This window comes from Oncorhynchus nerka, linkage group LG3, assembly GCF_034236695.1.
Source record: "Oncorhynchus nerka isolate Pitt River linkage group LG3, Oner_Uvic_2.0, whole genome shotgun sequence".
NCBI lineage: Eukaryota > Metazoa > Chordata > Actinopteri > Salmoniformes > Salmonidae > Oncorhynchus > Oncorhynchus nerka.
This window is the reverse complement of record NC_088398.1, coordinates 51,598,060-51,625,677: the sequence shown is the minus strand read 5'-3', so window position 1 is coordinate 51,625,677 and position 27,618 is coordinate 51,598,060. Positions and strand designations below refer to the sequence as shown.

Here is a 27,618-nt window from a genome sequence, read left to right as displayed (position 1 = left end):
AATGGTAGTAGTGTGGAGTGGTCATCACCTCTTAATCAGGGAACAGGAGAGGACTTGGAAATACAAGTAGCAGATACAGTTGAAGTCAGAAGTTTACATACACCTTAACCAAATACATTTAAACTCCGTTTCACTATTCCTGACATTTAATCCTTGTAAAAAATCCCTGTCTTAGGTCAGTTAGGATCACCACTTTATTTTAAGAATATGAAATGCCAGAATAATAGTAGAGTAATTTATTTCAGCTTTTATTTCTTTCATCACATTCCCAGTGGGTCAGAAGTTTACATACCGGTACACTCAATTAGTATTTGGTAGTACTGCCTTTAAATTGTTTAACGTTTCAGGTAGCCTTCCACAAGCTTCCCACAATAAGTTGGGTGAATTTTGGCCCATTCCTCCTGACTGAGCTGGTGTAACTGAGTCAGGTTTGTAGGCCTCCTTACTCGCACACATTTTCTTTAGGATTGAGGTCAGGGCTTTGTTATGGCTACTCCAATACATTGACTTTGTTGTCCTTAAGCCATTTTGCCACATTTGGAAGTATGCTTGGGGTCATTGTCCCATTTGGAAGGCCCAAGATTGAACTTCCTGACTGATGTCTTGATGTTGCTTCAATGTATCCACATAATATTCCTTCCTCATGATGCCATCTATTTTGTGAAGTGCACCAGTCTGTCCTGAAGCAATGCACCCCCACAACATGATGCTGCCACCCCCGTGCTTCACGGTTGGGATGGTGTTCTTTGGCTTGCAAGCCTCGCCTTTTTCCTCCAAACATAACGATGGTCATTATAGCCAAACAGTTCTATTTTAGTTTCATCAGACCGGAGGACATTTCTCCAAAAAGTACGATCTATGTCCCCATGTGCAGTTGCAAACTGTAGTCTTTTTTATGGCGGTTTTAGAGCAGTGGCTTCTTCCTTGCTGAGCGGCCTTTCAGGTTATGTCAATATAGGACTCGTTTTACTGTGGATATAGATACTTTTGTACCTGTTTCCTCAACATCTTCACAAGGTCCTTTTGCTGTTGTTCTGGGACTGATTTGCACTTCTTCGCACCAAAGTACATTCATCTCTAGGAGACGGAACGCGGTTCCTTCTTGAGCGGTATGACGGCTGCGTGGTCCCACAGTGTTTATACTTGCGTACTATTGTTTGTACAGATGAACGTGGTACCTTCAGGCGTTTGGAAATTGCTCCCAAGGATGAAACAGACTTGTGGAGGTCTACAATTTTTTTTCTGAGGTCTTGGCTGATTTCTTTTGATTTTCCCATGATGTCAAGCAAAGAGGCACTGAGTTTGAAGGTAGGCCTTGAAATACATTCACAGGTACACCGCCAATAGGCTAATTGACATAATTTGAGTCAATCAGAAGCTTCTAAAGCCATGACATAATTTTATGGAATTTTCCAAGCTGTTTAAAGGCACAGTCAATTTAGTGTATGTAAACTTCTGACCCACTAGAATTGCGATACTGAATTGAGTGAAATAATCTGTCTGTAAACATTTGTTGGAGAAATTACTTGCGTCATGCACAAAGTAGATGTCCTAACCGACTTGCCAAAACTATAGTTTGTTAACAATACATTTGTGGAGTGGTTGAAAAACGAGTTTTAATGACTCCAACCTAAGTGTATGTAAATTTCTGACTTCAACTGTACATTCCATTACAGCTGCACCATAGGTTTGAACAACACGTTTCTCCATGAAGTTAAATACAGACTGCGCATCTCACCCACCCACTTGCCCAAGAAACATTCCTGAATAAAGCCCTGGTCATCCACATAACTGACAACTGCAAGCAGACTGGTGGCTCCATAGGTCCCAGAGTGGCGGGGCAATTTTTACCCCCGGGGGCCCAGAGTTTTTCCTTACCTGTTAACTGGAGACCCTATAAGGTGTGACAGTGATTAATCCGTTGTAAAAATGTTGTAAGGGCTATGATGGGACCAGTTTTTCCTAATCAGGTCACATGTTTTAGATTTTTTTTACTTTAAAAACTCCTGGCCCCTGGGGGGTGAAAACCCTGTCCAACTGCAGCAACCTTATACTAGGTTATATGAATTATAGTTAAGACTAGATTAGCAAACTCTACCCAGACACAGAGACAACAAGTGATAGACAATAGCACTCACAGGGCTGAGCTTGCATTATGAATGCTTGCATCATGCAGTTCTATGTAACTGTAGGCCTTGTAAAAAAAAAAATGACGCAGATCTGTCATCGCTATTATTTAGATTAATTCCCGTTAACAATTAGGGATTGAAAACGAATAGGCAGCCTAGCCAGCCACATTTTGAATATAAACCAAATTTGATCACATTCACATTTTCTCCTTACAGTTACCCAGACCAAATGGACAGTGCACTATCCAATATCCATAGCAAAGACCCAAACGGCGTTCCATAGTTGGCGGCGAAAACGGCACACTGGAGCTGGTAGATAGCTAGCTAGCTAGCTACGGCTACTTGCTACTGAAGTTAGTTCAATTGATTTAAATTTGCCTTGTTAACTGGACACAAAAATAAAGTTCTAAAACCAAGAAAACAATGTATAATCTCACCCCCATCTCCTGTAATTTGAAGAAACTAATTTGAATGGAATAATAACCAAAAGGTTCTCAACTATCACTTTTGAATCTATCCAATAATGTCACCAAGCTTCTCTTCATCTTCTTTGATGAGGTTTAACAGCGGTTGGCATCCATTGAGCATGTTTGGGATGCTCTGGATCGACGTGTACAACAGCGTGTTCCAATAACCAGCAACTTTGCACAGCCATTGAAGAGAAGTGGGACAACATTCCACAGGTCACAATCAACAGCCTGATCAACTCTATGTGAAGGAGATGTGTCAGGCTGCATGAGGTAAATGATGGTCACACCAGATACTGACTGGTTTGCTGTTCCACACCCCTACTTTTTTTTAAAGGTATCTGTGATGTAACCAACAGATGCATATCTGTATTCCCAGTCATGTTAAATTCATAGATTAGGGCCTACTGATTTTATTTCAATTGACTGATTTCCTTATATGAACTGTAACTCGGTAAAATCTTACAAGTGTATGCATGTTGCATTTATATTTTTGTTCGGTGTAACTAGGAACCAGCGAATTAAATAGAACATTAATAATGTATATGTATGTTTGGGATGTTTTCCTTACTGGAAAAAACATTCCTTTCTGTTCTCTTTGAGTCTGTCTGTCCTGGTTATGGTGTCCAGGATTCACCAGGGGGTCCATTGGTAAAACATCTCGTCTCTAAAGGCCAAAGTTATAAAATGGCACTTGTTCTGTTGTGATTGGCTGTCCTTGGTCTGTCTGGGTGTGGCAGTCAGTCATTACAGTAAGAGTGACTGCTCTAGCAATTCTGTCTGGACTTTGGCAGCCTAACCGGTACTCCCTATTCCTGGTACAACCCTCCCCCCCCAAATTACACCCTAGCCCATGTACAGTGTTTATTGTCACGTCCCCATGTAAGCCTTAAGGCAGCTGCTTTAGTGTGATTACAGCTCTGGATGGACTGATATCCTATTTCAGCGTTTTAGCTGCAGGACTGAGGCAAGCGTTAGCTATGTGTTGGTGGTTTTACAGAATGTCCGTTTTGATTTCAGGCTGTTGGGGCCCAAGGCTGCGTGGCGTAACATTAGCTTGTTCATGTCTCACAGCGTTACCGGAGCATGATGTCACGGCACGCAAGCGGTGGTGTAGTAATTGAAAGTGTGTGTGTGTGTGTGTGTGTCTCACCTCTTAATTCTGCTCCACTCTCCACCGAGCGTGGCGACTGTCGAGCGGAGGCTGAATCTCAATCTGGCTCCTGGCTGCATTTACATATTTATTGGTCCCTAAAGAGTATTTAAGCATGCAAGTGCAAGACTCAAAGTGACACCTTGTCTGTCAGTGTTTTTGTGCAGTAAGATGGATGGGACACCCCACCACCACCTTCGTTTACCTCAGTAGTTAAGAAAGAAGGAAGGAAAGGGACCATTGCCCATTTGAACCACATTTAGCCTCGTTTCTAGAAGTATTTTCCCATCTTATTAGGCTAGCCGAGTTCATCTAGTGAATCTATTATACTATCACTAGGGGACAAGGCACAGCTAAACCACACAGTTTTGAGTTGAGTATAATATGAACTGATGGCTCAGACACCAACAATGAGTTCATAACAAGATGTCCTCTCCTCACCTGCCTCTGGGCCAGACCATTCACATCACGTTAATGTTAAGTCCCTGTGACGTTTCAGCAACGCTATCGCATCAGGTGGAACTAACGGCCATGCAGGGCCAGGACAGCCAGTTCAATCCAGTGGAGGTGTAGGGCCGTGTAGGGCTAGGATGCTGCTGCTTGACCAGGCCCAGCAAAGCAAAGCGCCGACTGCGACTCTACTAATTGAGTCATGTCCGTGCGCCTCGCCTCCTTTGTAGCGTGAAATGAACAGTGACCTACACCGCACCCTAGTGCTCACAGGAGCCTTTGAAGCCCAGGGGGACAGGCGAGCCCCCTAGCACCCCCAACCTTTGCCTGAGGGGCTCCCGAAGGCCAAAGCACAGCGGCCAACCGGCCCGGCCGTCTGGCATCTGCTCTCTCCGTCTGACAAACGTAGACAAATTAGCCTACAGACCCACAGATGCCTTTTGCCACCCTCGATTGACAGAGGAGAACAGGGAGTAGGTTGGGTCAGAGCCTATTGGGTTTTTAAAGGGGAGTGAAACAGCAGGTAGGCTACATAACAGTATAGTACAAGATACATTGAACTGAACTCCAGTAAAAATAAATTTGGTCAGTTGATTATCAGTTATCATTGATTGGTCAAGGATTACACCCACCTATGAACCCTGGTATAACAACATTTCTGATAAGGATAAAAACAAGTATACGTCAAGGCTGCGAGTTGTGCTCCAATGACAACTAGTGTATGCTGGACACTACAGATAAGGAAATTGGCTCCTATATGTCTCACAGACATTTCTATTTACGTGCCATGCTATTTGGCTTCAGCAATGCTCCTGGGCCACTGGTAGGTGGAGACACGTCTGCCCTTCTACACCCTACGTGCAGCCACAGCACAAGTCAAAATCCACCAAACCCCTGAACAGGAAGCTGAGAGATGAGATGCAAAAAGGAGGAATGGAAAGGAAAAGAGATAAAGAAAGGAGTGTGTAAAAGAAACGGATGGAGGGAGGAAGGGCAGAGAGAGGGTGTGCCCCAGATAAGTGAGTTTCTCCTGGTTCTCTGTGTTTGCACAGCGTTCTGGGTAACAATGCTGTTTCTTCCTGCTGACCTCACAGGAAGCACTTTCAAAGCTAACTGTGCTAGTTGCTATCACAAACCAAAATATCATCTCTCACGTTCAGACCTGAACATCTGTGTTTGGCTCCGATAAATAACGTGTCAAAAGTGCTATCAGATTTGTGGCCCTCAAATGGTGGGAGTTGCATGGTAGCCTAATTCATTTAGTGAAAACGCTGGCTAAGCAAGCTGACCCAGAATAGGCTAGGCAGTTAGAAGTTTGCCCCTGCTCTTAGTAATGTGTCGCATTTGAGTTGTTTAATAAGTTGAGAATTCCAGGCTACGCTTTGAAGATGTGTCCTTAATGATGGGAGAATGAATGTCCTACGCGGTATATTAGCCAAGAGCACACTGCTGAGTGCTGACTGTTGAATGGAGGCCAGTGTTATTGATCCAATGAGCAGATAATAAGATGAAATTGTTGCAGAGACATTCTGTGAGTGGTAATAGCATGTGTGGCTGCCAGCCCCCCCCTCCACACCGCCGTACCCATTTGCAATCAGATAGTCGCTGTTCTTTTGTCTGCCCTCTGAATCTTTCTAAGGCTGTTATCTTCTACTTGTAACCTCTTCCAGTAGCTATACATTGTTCAATATAACAAGTAAGGTCTAATAAATGTAGTTCTAGCCTATGTGTTTAGCAGTGGGGTAAAAAATACTTTCAAGTACTACTTAAGTAGTTTTTTGTACTGTAGTTTACTTTACAATTTATATTTTTAACAACTTTGACTTTACTACATTACATTCTTAAAGAAAATAATGTACTTTTTAATCCATACATTTTCCTTGACACCCAAAAGTAGTCGTTACATTTTGAATGCTTAGCAGGACAGGAAAAATGTAAAATTGACACTTATCAAGAGGACATCCCTGGTCATCCCTATTGCCTCTGATCTGGCGGACTCAATAAACAGAGAACATCCCTGGTCATCCCTACTGCCTCTGATCTGGCGGACTCAATAAACAGAGAACATCCCTGGTCATCCCTACTGCCTCTGATCTGGCGGACTCACTAAACAGAGAACATCCCTGGTCATCCCTACTGCCTCTGATCTGGCGGACTCACTAAACAGAGAACATCCCTGGTCATCCCTACTGCCTCTGATCTGGCGGACTCACTATAAACACACATTGTTAGTTTGTAAAGATGTCTAAGTTTTGAAGTGTTCCCCTGGCTATCTGTAAAATGGTGCCGCCTAATTTGCTTAATATAAGGAATTTGAAATGATTTATACTTTTACTTTCGATACTTAAGTATATTTAAAACCAAATACTTTTAGACTTTTAGACTCAAGTAGCATTTTACTGGGTGATTTTCACCTTTACTTGAGTCATTTTCTATTAAGGTATCTTTGCTTTTACCACCACTGGTGTTTTGCTGTATATCAAATAGTGTTTTCTGCAGAGGATCCTGTTGCTGAATATATGTTGTGTTTGTTCCAGCCCATAAGGACAGCAGCAGCGGCAGTGTGGTGAAGCAGGGCTCCCTGGAGCATCGTGAGGGTCAGAAGGGTCGTTGGAGCATCTGCCACCTAGAGCTGACCCCCTGTGAGCTGCGTCTCTACAGCCTGGACAGCAGTGGTAACCGCCAGCTCTGCACCGCCTACTCCCTGTCCCACTGCCAGGGGGTTAGCCAGCCCCAGCCACCACAGGACGGACGAGTCCTCCAGGCCCTCTTCTTCAACAGGTAAAATAACGGTGCTACACTCTTAGGAGACCTCTTGCCAGGTCTCCTTCCTAAAATAGGTCTTCTAACCTGAACGGAACTTCCTGGATAAATAAAGGTTAAATGAAATAAATCAAAGATTGTTGGAGTCAACAGTCAATTACATAAACATGAGTTGCAATTGAAGTTATTTCTCTCATAACAGCATGTTTTAATAGACCACTCACTGACCTCATCTTCAACAGCTCCACCCGCCTGCAATTACGTGCCACCTGCCAGTGGGAGGCGCTAGACTGGAGGAGGCAGATCTGGGAGAGAGTATTGGCTGCCCGGCCCGCCCACAAACAGGCAGAGCCGCCTCCAGTCTTATCCCCGTCGTCATCCATCTCCTCTGGAGGTCTCGACACCAGACCAGACCCCATTGGTCCTGCTGAGGCTGCCCTGACCCCTCATACCTCGCATCTCCCCCCAGCCCGGCCCACGGCCCTGCCCCTGTTCACCAAGCGCTGTGCTGATGTCCTTAAGGTGGGTCTGCTCCACCAGCAGACTGACCTCAACAACTGGAGGGCTTTCACCTTTGTGCTGAGTCGTTCCACGCTGCAGGCCTTCCCAACCGAGGGCCGGGGGCCCGTGTCCGAGCCTGTCCTCCGCTACCCGCTGGCCTCCTGCTTGGCCGTGCAGAGGGACGAGGGGGCCAGCGCCGCCCGTTTCCAGGCAGTCTTCCCCAGAGAGGTGCTCCGTCTGCGGGCTGAGAGCCAACTCAAGGCCCAGGACTGGGTGGAGGACCTGCGGACGGCCGTGGCGGCCCAGAGGCCCCAGGGGGAGGAGGGTCAGGGCTCCAGCCAGGCCCAGCAAGGTGCAGTGTCGATGGGGACGGGGGTGCTGCTGAGGACCAAGCCCTCCAGGGAGAGGAGGCAGAGGGATGCCCAGAGGGCCAAGAGACAGTCAGTCACCACCAGCTTCCTCAGTATCCTCACCTGCCTGGCTGTGGAGAAGGGCCTGACCACCCAGAGCTTCAGGTGTGCAGGTAGAGACCTCCGCCTGTTACCACACAGACACACACACACACACAGTCAGTCTGTGCAAGGCACTTACCCCTAATTGCTCCAGGGTCGCCGTTGATAATGGCTGACCCTGGCCGTGACCCCACTCTCCCAGGGTCTCTCAGGGGGAGTTGGGAACGCTAAAAGCACATTTCCAAAAAAATAAAAAATAAATCAAATTCACACATGCATGTTAATACACACTTGCACACGTGTAAAATATAAACCCCCGGAAAAGTCTTTTTTTACACTGACACTAAAGTGACACATTCTTCACTAAAGTTCCAAAAATATAATCTGTTACATCACTGGTTCATCTACATATCTCTACTCTTTATGGAAAGATGTTTTATAACATAATCCATCAAAACCGTGGCTTTATATTGACTCAAGGAGTAACTCCTGTCATTAGTCAAAAATCTATTGATATTACTACAGAAAGAGACAGCATACGTCAGTAGTGCTCTGCAAACACATGCATTGCACAATCTCAGATGCATACTTCTGTGAGGGTAGCTAGCTAATGACTGTCAGAGGGTGCAATATAGGCCTTGTATCTCTCAATCCTATCTACAGTGCCTTCAGAAAGTATTCACACCCCTTTACTTTTTCCAAATTGTGTTATATTATAGTCTGAATTTAGATGGATGGATTACATTGAGTTATTTAGTCACTGGCCTACACACAATACCCCGTAATGTCCAAGTGGAATTATGATTTTCCAATTTGTTTTACAAATTATTATAAAAAAGTTGAAATGTCTTGAGTCAATAAGTATTCAACCCCTTTGTTATGGCAAACCTAAATAAGTTCAGGAGTAAAAATGTGCTTAATAAGTTCCATGGACTCGCTCTGTGTGCAATAATGGGGTTTAACATCGTTTTTTTTGAATGACTATCTCATCTCTGTACCCACACATACAATTATCTGTAAGGTCCCTCAGTCGAGCAGTGAATTTCAAACACAGATTCAACCACAAAGACCAGGGAGGTTTTCCAATGCCTCGCAAAGAAGGGCACCTATTGGTAGATGAGTAAAAATAAAAACAGTCATTGAATAGCCCTTTGAGCATGGTGAAGTTATTAATTACACTTTGGGTGATGTATCAATACACCCAGTCAATGCCACTTTCCCTCCAACAAAACAAACACAAACAGACAGACAAACAGCATCCCTCCAATGGAACACTTAGTAGACCCACAGATTTTTTGGGGTCTCTAATTTTATGAGTTCACCTCACCACAACCAAAATAAACACACATCCCTATTTTGTTTCTCTTTATTTTTCACTGCACGACGACATGGCATTACCCAGAGTCCTGTGCGGTGGCGTTACCTTTGTTGGCAATGCAGCTTTGTTGTGGTTGGCTTCAAAAGGGCGGCTGGGAGACGGCTGGGGATCAAGGTGTCTGGGGCTCTCACCCACAGCCACCAGTCCTTTGAGCTTAGACCAGTCACCTGTTACACCACTGGGGGTCACAGACCCCCCTCCCCAAATAACCAGCTTTCTCACACACACACACACACACACACACACACACACACACACACACACACACACACACACTGGCTGGCTGACTGTATCAGTTTTTGTATTTACTAGGCTTATGACCTTACCTGTATGTTTGTAGGAGTTATAGAGAGGTAGCTACAGTTCATAGTTCCCCTTAGAGATGTCTCCACCAGTACATCTGTTTCGTTCCCTAAGCCTCAGTGGACCATAACTGATATCTCACGACCAGATAGCCCCTTCTTCTGTCTGACAGCTCAGTAAATGGAGCCATGGCGGCTCTGTGTTTGGTCTTTCTGGGTGTGAAATCTGTGCTTCCTAAAAGGGGATGAATGAGGTGGTTTCCTCCTTCTCTTCTGTAACCAGCTCTATTAATGCCGTCTGAAAGGACCTCTGAACAAGGGGAACGGGGCACCTGACGATAATTGGCCGGCATAAAGCAGAGGGAAAAAAATCATTTTTTATAATCAAAGACAGGCGCCCGGGAGGCTGGGATGCTATCGTCAATGCGGAAGCTAATTGTTTGATACAGGGGCTCTTTTTGCTCGGGCTGCAGACCTCTTTGAATGAGACACAAGCAGAGAATAACAGCTGGATACAGCTTGTCCCATGCTCTGTTCACAAAACCCTTTAATTATGCGCTCTCTTTTTCTCCCTATTTCTCCTTTCTCTCTTTCTCGTTCATTCAGACTCACACAGTCTCTCATGCTGTCACTGTGTTCACTGAACTCTACTCTTTCTCTCTGGCTCATTCTCTCCCTCTGTCCCCTCTCTCTCTCTCTCTCTCTCTCTCTCTCTCTCTCTCTCTCTCGTGCTCTCACTCGCTCTCTTTTTCCTCTCTCTATCTCTTCCCGCCCTCCCCAATCCCCTTGCCTGGCTCCTTGGTAGAGTGCCAGTTTCCTTTTGACTGCTTGTTCTTGTCAGTCACTTAGCTTTGGATGGAGAGTCAGGAGCCAGCCTGTTGTATTACAGTTTAATGGCTTTTCCCTAAACAAATATCCCTGGCCTCCACGGCTCTGTTAGGGGGATTAGGGGACGCGCGATGAGGAGGGGTGAGGACAACAGGCAAATAGAGGGAAAGTGAGAGAGTGGGAGAAAGAGAGGAGAGTGGGGGAGAGGGGAAGTTACCATTGTTGGGTCTGACAGAGAGCACAATGGCCAGGGAGTGTAGGAGGGGGGCGTGGGGGTTCAGGGGTCCCCATTACTGTAGCTTTCGCCCCTCTGTCTATTTGGGGGCTGTGATTGAGCACCCTGTGCCTCTTCTGTCCCCCACCTCCCCACCGGCCGACACCCTCTGGCACCAATTTGTTAGCCCCCATAAAGGATAGATGATGGATGGTGGATTGGCCCCGCCTCCTCCTGTGCCTGTGTGTGTGATTCTGGGGGGAAGGTTGAGGGAGCATGTGCACCCTCTTTTCAACTAGGCTCTGGTGTCTACTAATTACCCATCAGACTTCAGCAACTTAATGGTCTAGGAATTTGTAAAGAGGCCAGAGCACAATAGGCCAGAAAAATGCAACAATACAACCAAAAACAATCCTTGAGTTGAATCTTCTTGCCTTCATTCCCCCTGTCTCGCCTTGCTCTTCCCTGTGCTAGCCAAATCATCAAATGTATTTATAAAGTCCTTTTTACATCAGCAGATGTCACAAAGTGCTACACAGAAACCCAGCCTAAAACCCCAAACAGCAAGTAATGCAGATGTAGAAGCACGGTGGCTAGGAAAAACTCCCTAGAAAGGCAGGAACCTTGGAAGAAACCTAGAGAGGAACCAGGCTCTGAGGGGTGGCCAGTCCTCTTCTGGCTGTGCTGGGTGGAGATTATAAGAGTACATGTCATTAAGGACAAATTGGGGAGGAGAATCTGACTCAAATCTCATGTGCTTTACCATTTCTTTCTCGGCTGTTCTTTTGACTGGAGAGAAGTCAAAATATCCTTGTTAGAACAGCGGTCTGTAATGAGGAGTTTTGGTATGGCGTCTCAAAGCTTCAGATGAAGGGTCTTAATTTGATCACCCTGTTATTGCAGAAAACTTGTAGTGTATTCTAGGTTTAAAAATGCTTCTAAAGTTTGTAATTTCCACATTAAAATATCAGACTTGATTTACCTTAACTAAAAATATATCAACCCCTACACATTTTTTTGAATTATAATCCACACAATAATTTACATTTTCACATTATGTTCCTGCTGTGAGAAAGGGTCAAATTAAGATTTTACATCTGTATTCGCATGAATCCAGAAGAAAAGAAATTAAAAACAATTCTGGGCCTGGCTGAACACACATTTTTTTATTCAGTTCTTGATGAATATTGAACTGTGACCTAAATGCATCTACAGTGGGGCAAAAAAGTATTTAGTCAGCCACCAATTGTGCAAGTTCTCCCACTTAAAAAGATGAGAGAGGCCTGTAATTTTCATCATAGGTACAATTCAACTATGACAGACAAAATGAAATAAAAAGTTTCTCAATAATTTGTTATATACCCTTTGTTGGCAATGACAGAGGTCAAATGTTTTCTGTAAGTCTTCACAAGGTTTTCACACACTGTTGCTGGTATTTTGGCCCATTCCGCCATGCAGATCTCCTCTAGAGCAGTGATGTTTTGGGGCTGTTGCTGGGCAACACAGACTTTCAACTCCCTCCAAAGATTTTCTATGGGGTTGAGATCTGGAGACTGGCTAGGCCACTCCAGGACCTTGAAATGCTTCTTACGAAGCCACTCCTTCGTTGCCCGGGCAGTGTGTTTGGGATCATTGTCATGCTGAAAGACCCAGCCACGTTTCATCTTCAATGCCCTTGCTGATGGAAGGAGGTTTTCACTCAAAATCTCACGATACATGCCCCCATTCATTCTTTTCCTTTACACGGATCAGTCGTCCTGGTCCCTTTGCAGAAAAACAGCCCCAAAGCATGATGTTTCCAGCCCATACTTCACAGTAGGTATGGTGTTCTTTGGATGCAACTCAGCATTCTTTGTGCTCCAAACACGACGAGTTGAGTTTTTACCAAAAAGTTATATTTTGGTTTCATCTGACCATATGACATTCTCCCAATCTTCTTCTGGATCATCCAAATGCTCTCTCTCTCGCAAACTTCAGACGGGCACGTCTGGCACTGCAGGATTTGAGTCCCTGGCGGCGTAGTGTGTTACTGATGGTAGACTTTGTTACTTTGGTCCCAGCTCTCTGCAGGTCATTCACTAGGTACCCCCGTGTGGTTCTGGGATTTTTGCTCACCGTTCTTGTGATAATTTTAACCCCACGGGGTGAGATCTTGCGTGGAGCCCCAGATCGAGGGAGATTATCAGTGGTCTTGTATGTCTTCCATTTCCTAATAATTGCTCCCACAGTTGATTTCTTCAAACCAAGCTGCTTACCTATTGCAGATTCAGTCTTCCCAGCCTGGTGCAGGTCTACAATTTTGTTTCTGGTGTCCTTTGACAGCTCTTTGGTCTTGGCCATAGTGGAGTTTGGAGTGTGACTGTTTGAGGTTGTGGACAGGTGTCTTTTATACTGATAACAAGTTCAAACAGGTGCCATTAATACAGGCAACGAGTGGAGGACAGAGGAGCCTCTTAAAGAAGAAGTTACAGGTCTATGAGAGCCAGAAATCTTGCTTGTTCGTAGGTGACCAAATACTTATTTTCCACCATTATTTGCAAATAAATTCATTAAAAATCCTACAATGTGATTTTCTGGAGTTTCTTTTCATATTTTGTCTGTCATAGTTGAAGTGTACCTATGATGAAAATTACAGGCCTCTCTCATCTTTTTAAGTGGGAGAACTTGCACAATTGGTGGCTGACTAAATACATTTTTGCCCCACTGTATAAGATTGTCACTGGTCAGATGAATATGTGAATGCACTATATTCAGGGTTGGGTAGTTTAAAACATTTTTTTTTAATGTAATCCGTTACTAGTTAATTACCAAAATTGTAATCAGTAAGGTAACTTTTAAATGACCCAAACTCAGTAACGTAATCTGATTACATACTTTTAGAATACAAAAATGTATGTTACCATTTGAACGACATCTTTTGCAGGATAAATCCATGTTAAAGTTTACCTAGCTGGCCATATATGGATGTTAAATTTTACTTTATGGGTTGGTTATGTACTCTTTTTCTAACCCATCACTTTCTAATACATATAATACAACTAATAAATTATATCTATACATTAAAAACCAAAGTCTATCAGAATTCCAGTCATTCCAATAAATGTTATACCCCTTGATCTTCCAGAATAGGACTTGGAAATATGGAAGTATAGATTAGCCACATTGTTCTACCCGAAAAAAAGAAAAAAAACTAAATACTCATTATCCAGCCCTTCTCTTTTTATGATTTTGTTGTCGTCATGGAGGACTGATTGGGCTCATTTGATAAATAAATGCTGCCCTTATGGAATGGCATGCTTTGAGCACTACTGAAAATGGCTATTTACATGTAAAAAAGGAATGCCATATGCTGCATTTGCTATAGGCCTATTGGTTACCTTTTTGTTGGTGACACTTTGATATCTTGATAATATGCAACTGTTTAAAGGGCAAATCCACAGACGAAACAATAACAAAATGTCCACCCGCCTCTGTTTTGGTAAAGAACTGAGGGATGGGATTGGAGAAATGTAATGACTAATAGACAGAGGACTGACCATCCTTGATAACATGGTTAAAACAATCATTTTGATAAGAGACTATACAGTTTTTGTTTACATCTACAATGTTTACAAACATTGGAGAAAAACAAGTTTATATTTTGGGTTCTGATGGTGTATGACAGTTGAACTTAGCTCATGAGACATTTATAAATTATATTCTTCAAGAATCAATGGATATATACAGTACCAGTCAAAAGTTTGGACACACCTACTCATTCCAGAGTTTTTCTTTATTTTTAATATTTTCTATATTGTAGAATAATAGCGAAGACATCAAAACTATGAAATAACACATATGGAATCATGTAGTAACAGAAATTATTATATTAAATTATTATATTATAATTCTTCAAAGTAGCCACCCTTTGCCTTGATGACAGCTTTGCACACTCTTGGCATTCTCTCAACCAGCTTCAGGAGGTAGTCACCTGGAATGCATTTCAATTAACAGGGGTGCCTTATTAATTTGTGGAATTTCTTTCCTTCTTAATGTGTTTGAGCCAATCAGTTGTGTTGTGACAAGGTAGGGGTGTTATACAGTAGATAGCCCTATTTGGTAAAAGTCTAAGTCCATATTATTCCAAGAACAGCTGTAATAAGCTAAGAGAAACGACAGTCCATCATTACTTTAAGACATAAAGGTCAGTCAATGCGGAACATTTCAAGAACTTTTCATGTTTCTTCAAGTGCAGTCGCTAAAACCATCAAGCACTATGATAAAACTGTCTTTCATGAGGACCGCCACAGGAATGGAAGACCCAGAGTTACCTCTGCTGCAGAGGATATGATAATTCGAGTTACCAGCCTCAGAAATTTCACCCCAAATAAATGCTTCACAGAGTTCAAGTAACAGAAACATCTCAACATCAACTGTTCAGAGGAGACTGAGTGAATCAGGCCTTCATGGTCGAATTGCTGCAAAGAAACCACTACTAAAGGACACCAATAATAAGAAGAGACTTGCTTGGGCCAAGAAACAGGAGCGAGACATTAGACCAGTGGAAATCTGTCCTTTGGTCTGATGAGTCCAAATTTGAGACTTTTGGTTCCAACCGCCGTGTCTTTGTGAGAGAGTAGATGATCTCTGCATGTGTAGTTCCCACCATAAAGCATGGAGGAGGAGGTGTGATGGTGAAGGGGTACTTTGCTGTTGACACTCAGTGATTTATTTAGAATTCAAGGCACACTTAACCAGCATGGCTACCACAGCATTCTGCAGTGATACACCATATTATCTGGTTTGGGCTTAGTGGGACTATCATTTGTTTTTCAACAGGACAATAACTCAACAAACCTCCAGGCTGTGTAAGGGCTATTTGACCAAGAAGGAGAGTGATGGAGTGCTGCATCAGATGACCTGGCCACCACAATCACCCAACCTGACCACAATCACTTGACCCAATTGAGATGGTTTGGGATGAGTTAGACCACAGAGTGAAGGGAAAGCAGCCAACAAGTGCTCAGCATATGTGGTAACTCATTCAAGACTGTTGGAAAAGCATTCCTTATGAAGCTGGTTGAGAGAATACCAAGAGTGTGCAAAGCTGTCATCAAGGCAAAGGGTGGCTACTTTGAAGAATCTCAAATATACAATATATTTTGATTTGTTTAACACTTTTTTTTGGTTACTACATGATTCCATATGTGTTATTTCATAGTTTTGATGTCTTCACTATTATTCTACAATGTCGGAAATAGTCAAAATAAAGAAAAACCTTTGAATAAGTAGGTGTGTCCAAACTTCTACAAGACACAATTAGCTAAATGAGAGAGCAGCTGTGGTGATTACCTCAAACGTTTATTCACCATAGGAAGACACGGGTGGGACTATAATAGCCTACAAAAGCCTATTCCTGCTTTTTTCCCCGCAATCGATCAAGCACATTTGGTGTGTCATCATAGTGATCTCTGACTTGTGGTTAGATTCGCTCAGGTGGAACAAATTCAACTTTTTTCGGGCTTATTTGAATGTCATTTGGAAAAGTTTTTTTTTTTCTTTTCGCTAACATCCTTTCTGAATTTAATTATCTAGTTTTTCAAAAGTATCTGTAATCTGATTAGAATATTTTTGCTGGTAGCGTAATGGATTACAGTTACCGTGTTTTTGTCATCTGTTACATTTATCATAAAAAGAAAAAAAGAAATACGATTTCTAGAAATACTACTTTTTTAAGAAATACTATAACTACTATTTCATATTGTTTGTAATTATAGGTAATATTTCATAGATATCTGGAATCACTGGGCAGTTACTTTTTGCTAACCAGTCATGCAGTTCAGGACCCTACCATGAAAGGCCAGTGACACCTGTGTGTTGTCTTTGTCCTTTTGTTTCATAAGAATTGCGCCACATGCATATGTGACAAGTGATTGTTCACATCAAACCCATACTGAAACAGAATTTAATGAGCAATATTTATTCAGCTAATTGCACATGGGGAAACACATGGTTGTTTTTCTGTTGCCGATGTTCATTTGAAGCCTGATTACCCCCCCAACACCTCCTCTACCCTTCTATAAGGGGCTGAATGTACCCCCAGGTTCCTCTCAAAGTTTGCTTGACCCCGGTCTTTCAGCCTGTGTGGATTCACAGGGTCCTCAGGAGGAGAGGGCTTTGTAGGGACGAGGAAGAGAGGAGGACTGGAGTATCCAGAGGGACAACCAGGGAGACAAGGTTGAGAAAAGAGAGATGCTTTGGGGTTGGGTGGGAATCTGTAGGTGGAAAGGGGTGTTAGGGGAAGAGGTGGACGTTCACATCAAAAGATGGGCAGCGCATCCCCCACCCTCCCCACACATCCCCCACCCTCCCCACACACACAAGCACTCTCACTCTCTCTCACACACGATTTTCTCCCTCACACACAAGTGTTCTTCTGCCTGAATGAGACACATCAAAGCAGAGTCCTCTTGTCTTTGCCCCCTGTGCATGCACACACACACACACACACACACACACACTGGTCAATGTCCACTCAGCAGTGCGGTGGTGTAAAACGTCGGACAGTTGAAAGCGTGGTTGAGTAGGAACCCCTCTCTGGGGACGACAGAGCAGAATTGACCCTCTCTAGCTGTGGGACTGGGACCTGAGGGGCCACAGTTTCATCATAGCAGCAGGTAGACCTGGGGTGCCTCAGTATTACAACAGTGGATTTCTCTCACGTTCCATCTCCTCCCATCACCTCTCCTCCCCTCAGTGTCAGCCATTTTGAGGCGACACTGGAGGTTTTAGGGAATCCCTACAGTGGCCTCTCAAGTGGAAGCTTGAGATGGTGGGTCCATGGTTTTATTCCTCTTCTTTCCCACACTGGTGGGCATAGACAATCCTAGAGGGCATGTTGTTCCCATGAGCACCACTGCTCTGTCCCTCTGCACTCTACACTAGAAGGCTACTAGAATGTACCTAGCTGTGTTAGGGAGCTGTGGCTTTAGGGAGGACAACCATGAAGTGAGCTCCCGTGTGGCTTAGTTGGTAGGGCATGGCCCTTGCAACACCAGGGTTGTTGGTTCGATTCCCATGGGGAACCAGTATTAATGTAGGCACTCATTACTGTAAGTTGCTATGGATAAGAGCGTCTGCTATATGACTAAACTGTAACCATGTAGATCAATATGCGTTTGTTTTTTTGTGTGAGGGTTTTTGTTGTTGTTGTTTTTTTACTGACAGTGACAGCAGACCCAGCGGCCGTTCCAGCTGTGGTTTGCTAGTGGCCAGCTCCTTCCCAGCAGTTACACAGCGTTTGGCCGCTGGCACTGACCATCCTCTCCTCTCTGCTGGACATTGCCCATGGAGGCCCTAACATCCATCACACACTAAAATAAGCCACATCATCCACATCATTAGTATAGGATCTGTATTGCCAAGGCACCATCCAACACAACAAGTTACCGTCCAGATTTAAACATGCTGGATCCTATTTCGGAGAATCGAACCTATACAGAAGCCAAGGTGTAGTTCTGGAAACGACAATGTTAGTGAATGCTATCAATAATTTCCGAGAACACTTGGAGGAGCCCTTTTCAGAAAACCCCAATGGCTAAATCCAGCCCTAGTGAGTTGAGTTGATGGGCATCAGAGCAGCAGCAGGCTGGTTTGTTTTCTGGGGGAGTGGATGGGATGTGTGTATTTATGGAGCGGAGTGGTTAGTGTGGGTTTGTGCTGCGCTCCTACACTGATTACAGGGCAGCCTCGACACACGACACCCTGCCGCAAGGTCTGTGGTACACGCCACACTGCAGCCTCCAGGGTGTGTGTGTGTGGGTGTGTGTGTGTGTGTGTGTGTGTGTGTGTGTCGAGGATGGATGGTAAAAGAGGGAACTAGAGTTGAGGGGGGAAGACACCAACTCTCTTTTTATAGCTTGGGGTCCCTGCCACAAAAACCTCAAGTTGACATTAGCTCCAGTGTGCCTGATCGGCTGATTGGTGCATGGCTAACTCCTTACCTCAGCCAGTGGCAGTGAAGCCCCTGTGTTTATGCCCAATTGCCTTGGATTTAGGAAGGCATAAGGAGGAGATGGGTTCTCTCTCCAAGAGAAACGGACACACCACATCGGTCCCTGCTTAGTCATTTATCTGACTCATTGGGGCCTCTTATATTGCTTTGGGTTGTGTTCTCCACCGGCTTTCCCTCTGACTGAATCATAGTAGAAACTAATAGGCCTCAAAGTTTGTCCCCAGAGTTTGAGGTAATTAAGATGTTGGCTGGAGAGGCTATTGGGTTAATGTAGTGTTTGCGATCTGTAAGGTTTTTTACATTGGTGTCCCTTATGTACACAGTGGTGAATGTTAAACCAATTACTCCCAAATTAATTTTACACCTGGACTAAAAAGCATGCTCATTGAAGAATCTCCATTACAAGTGCTCGGTCTAATGTCCAGGAATAGGCTTGAGCCGCCGGCCCGATATGCTTTTATTTGAGACGCATTAGCCTTTGGTTTCTCTCTGTAGTCATAGACTGTCATTAGTGCTCTATCAGGTACTTCAACAACAACATCCCATAGAAAGCCTCCGCAGATAAAGCAGACGAAATCAGAGACTTGTATTATGTTCATTCTAAGTCTCTCAGGTCCTGATCTGCTGCTCTGATAGCTGGCGTTGGTGTCCGGCTATGGAGACGATGTTTTCCTCTCTGTCTTTTCCTCTCCTCTGTCTCTTTTCTTTCCTTCTCTCTATCCACGTCTGATCTCTTGCCTCTCTCTTGTCTCTGTGAAGTAAAGAGGAAGGCACCACGCTCCATCGAAAAAGAGCAAGAGCGTGCAAGTCTTTATCCATCTGAGGTCCTTCCCCCTCTCCCTCCATTGCCTTCTCACTCTTCTCTTGTTCCTTTCTTCCTCTGTGGCGCTCCCGGCCCTACCAGATCATCCTGGGGATAAGGGATACCTGCCGTTGCCCCTTTCACCTGTTTGGGTTCCAATCGTCACCCGTGGCGTGGGACCTGAGTATTTGGGGGAATGCAGACAGGAACAATAAAAGATAGTTTTCAGAGGATAGCAGCACTACTAAACAACCTCAATAGAATCCTAGGATCTCTCTCTTTAGTGTTCATTAGACAGCAGAGCATTGAAGTCCCTTCTTGTTGTGACTGCAAGTAGGACTGGGGAAACCTATTGATCTCTGCCTCAGTCTCAACTGGGTTTGAGGGATTTACTGAACAGGTGATGTGGCTGCAGTTGAATGGTTCTCGTAGTTATAGATGTTTGTTTGCTTGGTTGAACGTGGTTAGTGTGGCAATTAAGAGGTGCCATAAACTGCTACATATTAACACTGTGCTTAAGAGCCCAGACTGACTGGGTCTCTCCTCTCTAATCATTAGCTGTAGCAAATGGGATTTTCAATCTCCTGACAACAGCTTCTCTCTGTGACCTGAATATGAGCTGTCTTTAGTGTCTTACCCAACAGGTCATTTCTAGTAAATGAGGGACTTTATTGCTCAACTTGGAGCTCCAGATACACAGAGCATTTTGTGCTTTAGTTCAGCTGTAGACACGCACACCGACACACACGCGCACACACACACACACACACACACACACACACACACACACACACACACACACACACTCCCTTATCCAGTATCTCCTCTCTATCTCTGTGCAGGGTGTCAGAAGCCAGTAGGGTTGTCGCGGGGCAAGGCCAAGGTGTGTTGCTACAGTGGCTGGTACTACTGCCAGAGCTGTCATCAAGACAACCTGTTCCTCATCCCTGCCCGCCTGCTGCACAACTGGGACACCAACAGACACAAGGTCAGAATCAATGGTGATAAATGCACACATTTCAGAAGTATGTCCAGCTTATTGAGATACACATGTGTGTATCTTAAATTGGGTGGACACATGGATGTGGGTTGGGTGCCCCCATACAGTATAGAGAATGTTGCCAGGTTACATTTTCCCTCCAAACTACCCCATGTGGTCCCACAACTCATACACACACACACATACACACACACACACACACACATACACACACACACACACACACACACACACACACGCACATACATACGCACATGTATGTATACACAGTCACAACCCCACATCCCTATGCGTTCTCCACCACTCAGCCCTCCCATCACTCCCCTGTGTGTCCTGTCCAGGTGTCCAAGCAGGCCAAGGAGTTCCTGGAGTTTGTGTATGAGGAACCCCTGCTGGACGTGCAGCAGCTGAACCCGTGTCTGTATGAACACTGTGAGGGCCTAGCTGCAGTACTGCGCCTGAGACAACAGCTCCAGTCCTCAGAGCATACCTGTTCAGCTGCCGTGCTGCTGTGGCCGAGGACCTCCGTAGAAGGTGAGAGGGGGGGGCAATTTCCAAACTGTAGTAGACCCAGTTCCTCCTCAGAGCATACTTGTTCAGCTGTCGCGCTACCGTGGCCGAGGATCTCCGTAGAAGGTGAGAGGGGGGCAATTTCCAAACTGTAGTAGACCCAGTTCCTCCTCAGAGCATACCTGTTCAGCTGCTACTCTGCTGTGGCCGAGGGGGGCTTTCAAGGCGAGGGGCATGGGGAGAGGGGAGTACTTAAAGAATGATTAATCAAGGCCTTGATTGTTGAGTCAGGTGTATGGGCACTGAACTGAAACTCCAAGACCATCTTTAGTGACTACAGATATAAAGAGTTGTGAATGGGCAAGATGTTGGGGGGCCACGACAGTGAAGGGTGATGTGAAGGAGGAAGAGAGAGAATGGTGTGTAATGAGACTGCAAGCATCAAAGTAGGATTTCATAAAACACAGGAATATTAGTGAAGAAGCTTGGAATGGTAATTGTATGTCTGATGTCCTTTGAAAGACCCTTTGTTGACTTGATTCCTAGCCCACGTTGAGTATGACTGTCTGTAGGCCTTAAGGCCCCTACATGCTCTCTCCGTATGATGGGAATGAGGGGATTGTGTTTATGTGAGGGGGTCCAGACTAAAAGGCCTGTCTCTGGGGTGATGGATGCTCACTGCCCTGGATGGGGTCACTTCCATGGACTACAGACACTCTTCGTACCCCCTCCCCACACTATACTCTTGTACTCGCACTTTGTGAAGTACACTCAACACATCTCTAAAGAACTGGTTAGTAAGCTTCTCATTTTGTCCAGGTTAGTAATATTGTTTTTAAAGACAGTCCTGGTCCATATACTTGTGTCTAAAACATGTCCTTCTTTATGTGCTTTTGAGAGTCTGACTGGCAGGTTTATGTCCCGTGTCTACAGTGAGTGTGTAGGTCGGTGTAGACTGCAGACATCCCAGGTTCACCTGTCCTTTTGATGTCTGTCTCTGCTATGCTGAGGTCTGTTTGAAGTAACCTACTGACAGAAACCAACAGAGAGGGTGGGGCTCTGAGACCCTCCTACTCCTCCACACCCACCCTGGGCCCTCAGAGCCATCCCATCTGGCTGTCGGAAAGAGGGTGGGGCTCTGAGACCCTCCTACTCCTCCACACCCACCCTGGGCCCTCAGAGCCATCCCATCTGGCTGTCGGAAAGAGGGTGGGGCTCTGAGACCCTCCTACTCCTCCACACCCACCCTGGGCCCTCAGAGCCATCCCATCTGGCTGTCGGAAAGAGGGTGGGGCTCTGAGACCCTCCTACTCCTCCACACCCACCCTGGGCCCTCAGAGCCATCCCATCTGGCTGTCGGAAAGAGGGTGTAACTTCATCTAGCTGTGATGTTTACGGCAGTGGTGGCGACCCCGGAACGATGCTCGCTCACCGGGGCCCATGTTTACCGCTACACCATTAGCCCACAGCGGCTAATGCCCCACACTTCAAAACACTACAGGATTAATGAGGCCGGAGGCGCTAAAACGTTCCCCCGGCCATCCATCGGCCCTCCATAGGCCTGCCATGGCCCTGGACAGGGCTAAAGGGCTAGGGAGCTCGGAGGAAGCCTGCCCTGTGTTTATACTCAACCCCTGGGAGATGGGAGAGAGCTGTCACGGCCCACACTGTCTGCGCTGATCTAACGCACACCTCTGAACCCCACGGGTACCCCACATACACAGACACACAGAAACGCTGCACATGTGTGGATAGTCTGCACACATACATATGAACACAGGCATGCACCATACTGTTTACAGTGTACAATACTTTATCTCCTATTCACATAAGCCGAAGTCATAACCTCCATTAAACAGTGAACCTGTTGTATTCAATATATAATAGTTGTAGTCTTATCAAACCACACACTGACTGACTGGCTGTGATCTTACCCCAGCAGGGTGTGCTGGTCGGTTACTGCCAGAGCCAGCGCCGATACCCACAGGAAGAGTCAACACGGCAGAATCAACACTGTGTGTGTGTGTGTGTGTGTGTGTGTGTGTGTGTGTGTGTGTGTGTGTTTTCAAATAAAATGTTATTGGTTACATACACATGGTTAGCAGATGTTAATGCGAAATGCTTGTGCTTCTACTTCGGACAGTGCAGTAATATCTAACAAGTAATCTAACGTTTCCCCAACAACTACCTAATACACACAAATCTAAAGGGGTGAATGAGAATATGTACATATAAGTATATGGATGAGCGATGGCATAGGCAAGGTGCACTAGATGCTGTGAAATACAGTATATACATGTGATATGAGTAATGTAAGATGTGTAAACATTATTAAAGTGGCATTATTTAAAGTGGCATTATTTAAAGGGACTAGTGATCCATTTCTTAAAGTGGCCAGTGATTGGGTCTCAATGTAGGCAGCAGCCTCTCTGAGTTAGTGATTGCTCTATAGCAGTCTGATGGCCTTGAGATAGAAGCTGTTTTTCAGTCTCTCGGTCCCAGCTTTGATGCACCTGTACTGACCTCGCCTTCTGGATGGTAGCGGTGTGAACAGGCAGTGGCTCGGGTGGTTGTTGTCCTTGATGATCTTTATGGCCTTCCTGACATCGGGTGCTGTAGGTGTCATGGAGGGCAGGTAGTTTACCCCTGGTGATGCGTGGTGCAGACCGCACAACCCTCTGGAGAGCCTTGCAGTTGAGGGCGGTGCAGTTGCCATACCAGGCTGTGATACAGCCCGACAGGATTGTGCATCTGTAAAGGTTTGTCGGTGTTTTGGGTGATAAGCCAAATTTCTTAAACCTCCTGAGGTTGAAGAGGCGCAGGTGGGCCTTCTTTACCACACTGTCTGTGTTGGTGGACCACACTCGAGAGGGAAGGAGAGTTAATGTCCAGCCCTTGTGGACTGGCAGACAGGCCCCTGAGAAAATGACATTCACACAAACCAGGTGATTTAACAGGGATTCACACGGCAGACTGGGTGTCTCTATTGGAGGCTTAAACACTCAGGTTACATATCACAGTTATGATGCCGATGTCTGTTTTTAAAACACTTTTTCTGTCTTCAGTGATTTGTTGTTTTGGGAAGGAGTTCTCCGGGGGTATGTTCTTTACAACAGAACAAAAGCGAGTGAAGATGAAGATCCATAGTGGGTTGTCATGTCATATGGCCAAAACATATTTTGCAGCAATCAGGGTGAGAGGCAGGTAGTCTGCCCTAAATATGTCTGTCAGTAGACATACACCCTATGCTCCTGCTTCCTTGAACATAACACTGATATCCTCCAATTAAAGCTGGTGTTGTCCGTCTGCTGAACCTTGTACTGTAGCAGGTAGATTAGTCAGTTATGGCATGGACTGTACATTCCCTAGCTGTGTTTCTGGTATGTATGTATGCTCTATGTTGTTCTGACTCTGGTTGCGTTCCATATGGTACCCTATTCTCTATGAAGTGCGCTACTGTTGTCCAGGGTCCATAGGGCTCTGATCAAAAGTAATGCACTATGTAGGGAATATGGTGACGTTTAGGACGAAGCCTCTTGACTGCTGGCTTCACTCTCTCAGTAGGGGCTTGTCTCTCTGACAGTCCCCCCAACTCCCTGTCTATCTCTTACTGACTGGAAAGCTACACACACACACCTCCCTCGCTATCGCTCCCTGGCTATCTCTCTCTCTCTCACTCACTCACTCACTCACTCACACTGATGTACATACACATTCCACATCATTTATATAGATATTGCAACCCTCTTCAGATAAAGGCGTGGCATAGAGCTGTGTATGTGTGCGCCTCTCTCCACTCTCATGAGTCACATTAGAGTTGTGTGTGTGTGTCTTTTCACATTGTTACTAGTACAGAGAGTGAGTGCACCCAAATTGTCCATGTGATCCCATATCTTCCCCTCTCCATCTTCTACTCTCTCCCGCTCTCTCTGTCTGTCTCTCTCTCACTTTCTCTCTCTCTCTCACTGTGTCACTTTGTGGATCCTCGAGCTGTAATGTGAGCTAGCGTGGGCGAGAGTGTGTGTGTGTATGTGAGTATGTATGCTAACGTTTGCGTGTATGTAGTTCAAGCAGATGAGCGTAGAGAGGACTGTAATAGCGAGACAGGCAGGATGAAGAGATTATTGAGGGTACCCCGCTTCACCTCGTAATAAAGGCAGAGGGATTTTAAACCCCAGCCTCCACTGCCACCCCAACCCAGCTCCCACTCTATTGAATTGACCCCCATTTTCAGGGCAATTTGGCCACTCGTTGCCACAGTTACACAGGCCCGATCATGGCGTGTGTGTGAGACGTGACTCATGGTGTACATTCTGTTATCGTCCTAAATGAATCTCAACATGAAAGCAGAATCTCCTTTCTGTCTTGTATGATACTGTATGATAATGTTGATGTATGGATATACTTTCATGTTTAATATGCTGTATGTAATACTGTAATTAATAATAATAATAATTTCACCTTTATTTAACCAGGTAGCCCAGTTTGAGAACAAGTTCTCATTTACAACCACAACCTGGCTAAGATCAAGCAAAGCAGTGTGACAAAAGCAATAACACAGATTTACACATGGGATTAACAAAAGTGCAGTCAATAACACAATAGAAGAATCTGTATACAGTGTGTGCAAATGGAGTAAGGAGGTAAGGCAATAAATAGGCCAATAGTGGTGAAGTAATTACAATTTAGCAATTTACACTGGAGTGATATATGTGCAGGACAGGATGTGCAAGTAGAAATACTAGTGTGCAAAAGAGCAGAAAAACAAATATGGGGATGAGGTAGGTAGTTGGTTGGATGGATGGATGGGCTATTTATAGATGGGCTGTGTACAGGTGCAGTGATCTGTAAGCTGCTCTGACAGCTGACACTTAAAGTTAGTGAGGGAGATATAAGTCTCAAACTTCAGTGATTTTTGCCATTCGTTCCAGTCATTGGCAGCAGAGAACTGGAAGGAAAGGTGGCCAAAGGAGGTGTTGGCTTTGGGGATGACCAGTGAAATATACCTGCTGGGGCGTGTGCTACGGGTGGGTGCTGCTATGGTGACCAGTGAGCTGAGATAAAGCGGAGCCTTACCTAGTAAAGACTTATAGATGACCTTGAGCCAGTGGGTTTGGCGACGAATATGTAGTGAGGACCAGCCAATGAGAACATACAGGTCGCAGTGGTGGGTAGCATATGGGGCTTTGGTGACAAAACAGATGGCACTGTGAAAGACTGCATCCAATTTGCTGTGTAGAGTGTTGGAGGCTATTTTGTAAATGACATCGCGGAAATCTTGCTCCTACCTTTTTACATTTACATTTAAGTCATTTAACAGACGCTCTTATCCAGAGCGACTTACAAATTGGTGCATTCACCTTATGACATCCAGTGGAACAGTAGTGCATCTAAATCTTTTAAGGGGGGGTGAGAGGGATTACTTTATCCTATCCTAGGTATTCCTTAAAGAGGTGGGGTTTCAGGTGTCTCCGGAAGGTGGTGATTGACTCCGCTGTCCTGGCGTCGTGAGGGAGTTTGTTCCACAATTGGGGGGCCAGAGCAGCAAACAGTTTTGACTGGGCTGAGCGGGAACTGTACTTCCTCAGTGGTAGGGAGGCGAGCAGGCCAGAGGTGGATGAACGCAGTGCCCTTGTTTGGGTGTAGGGCCTGATCAGAGCCTGGAGGTACTGAGGTGCAGTTCCCCTCACAGCTCCGTAGGCAAGCACCATGGTCTTGTAGCGGATGCGGGCTTCAACTGGAAGCCAGTGGAGAGAGCGGAGGAGCGGGGTGACGTGAGAGAACTTGGGAAGGTTGAACACCAGACGGGCTGCGGAGTTCTGGATGAGTTGTAGGGGTTTAATGGCACAGGCAGGGAGCCCAGCCAACAGCGAGTTGCAGTAATCCAGACGGGAGATGACAAGTGCCTGGATTAGGACCTGCGCCACTTCCTGTGTGAGGCAGGGTCGTACTCTGCGGATGTTGTAGAGCATGAACCTACAGGAACGGGCCACCGCCTTGATGTTAGTTGAGAACGACAGGGTGTTGTCCAGGATCACGCCAAGGTTCTTAGCGCTCTGGGAGGAGGACACAATGGAGTTGTCAACCGTGATGGCGAGATCATGGAACGGGCAGTCCTTCCCCGGGAGGAAGAGCAGCTCCGTCTTGCCGAGGTTCAGCTTGAGGTGGTGATCCGTCATCCACACTGATATGTCTGCCAGACATGCAGAGATGCGATTCGCCACCTGGTCATCAGAAGGGGGAAAGGAGAAGATTAATTGTGTGTCGTCTGCATAGCAATGATAGGAGAGACCATGTGAGGTTATGACAGAGCCAAGTGACTTGGTGTATAGCGAGAATAGGAGAGGGCCTAGAACAGAGCCCTGGGGACACCAGTGGTGAGAGCACGTGGTGTGGAGACGGATTCTCGCCACGCCACCTGGTAGGAGCGACCTGTCAGGTAGGACGCAATCCAAGCGTGGGCCGCGCCGGAGATGCCCAACTCGGAGAGGGTGGAGAGGAGGATCTGATGGTTCACAGTATCGAAGGCAGCCGATAGGTCTAGAAGGATGAGAGCAGAGGAGAGAGAGTTAGCTTTAGCAGTGCGGAGCCTCCGTGATACAGAGAAGAGCAGTCTCAGTTGAATGACTATTCTTGAAACCTGACTGATTTGGATCAAGAAGGTCATTCTGAGAGA

General features: G+C 45.5%; 1 protein-coding gene across 1 annotated transcript in view; it reads left to right on the top strand.

The window, feature by feature from the left end:
* Positions 1–27,618, top strand: part of LOC115110324 (pleckstrin homology domain-containing family M member 3) — a 53,146-nt gene that overhangs the window by 9,187 nt on the left and 16,341 nt on the right. Inside the window, 5 exon segments of the mRNA XM_029635898.2 lie at positions 6,737–6,980; positions 7,205–7,986; positions 20,275–20,420; positions 20,774–20,906; positions 20,909–20,966. Of these exon segments, the coding sequence (XP_029491758.2) occupies positions 6,737–6,980; positions 7,205–7,986; positions 20,275–20,420; positions 20,774–20,906; positions 20,909–20,966 (1,363 nt within the window).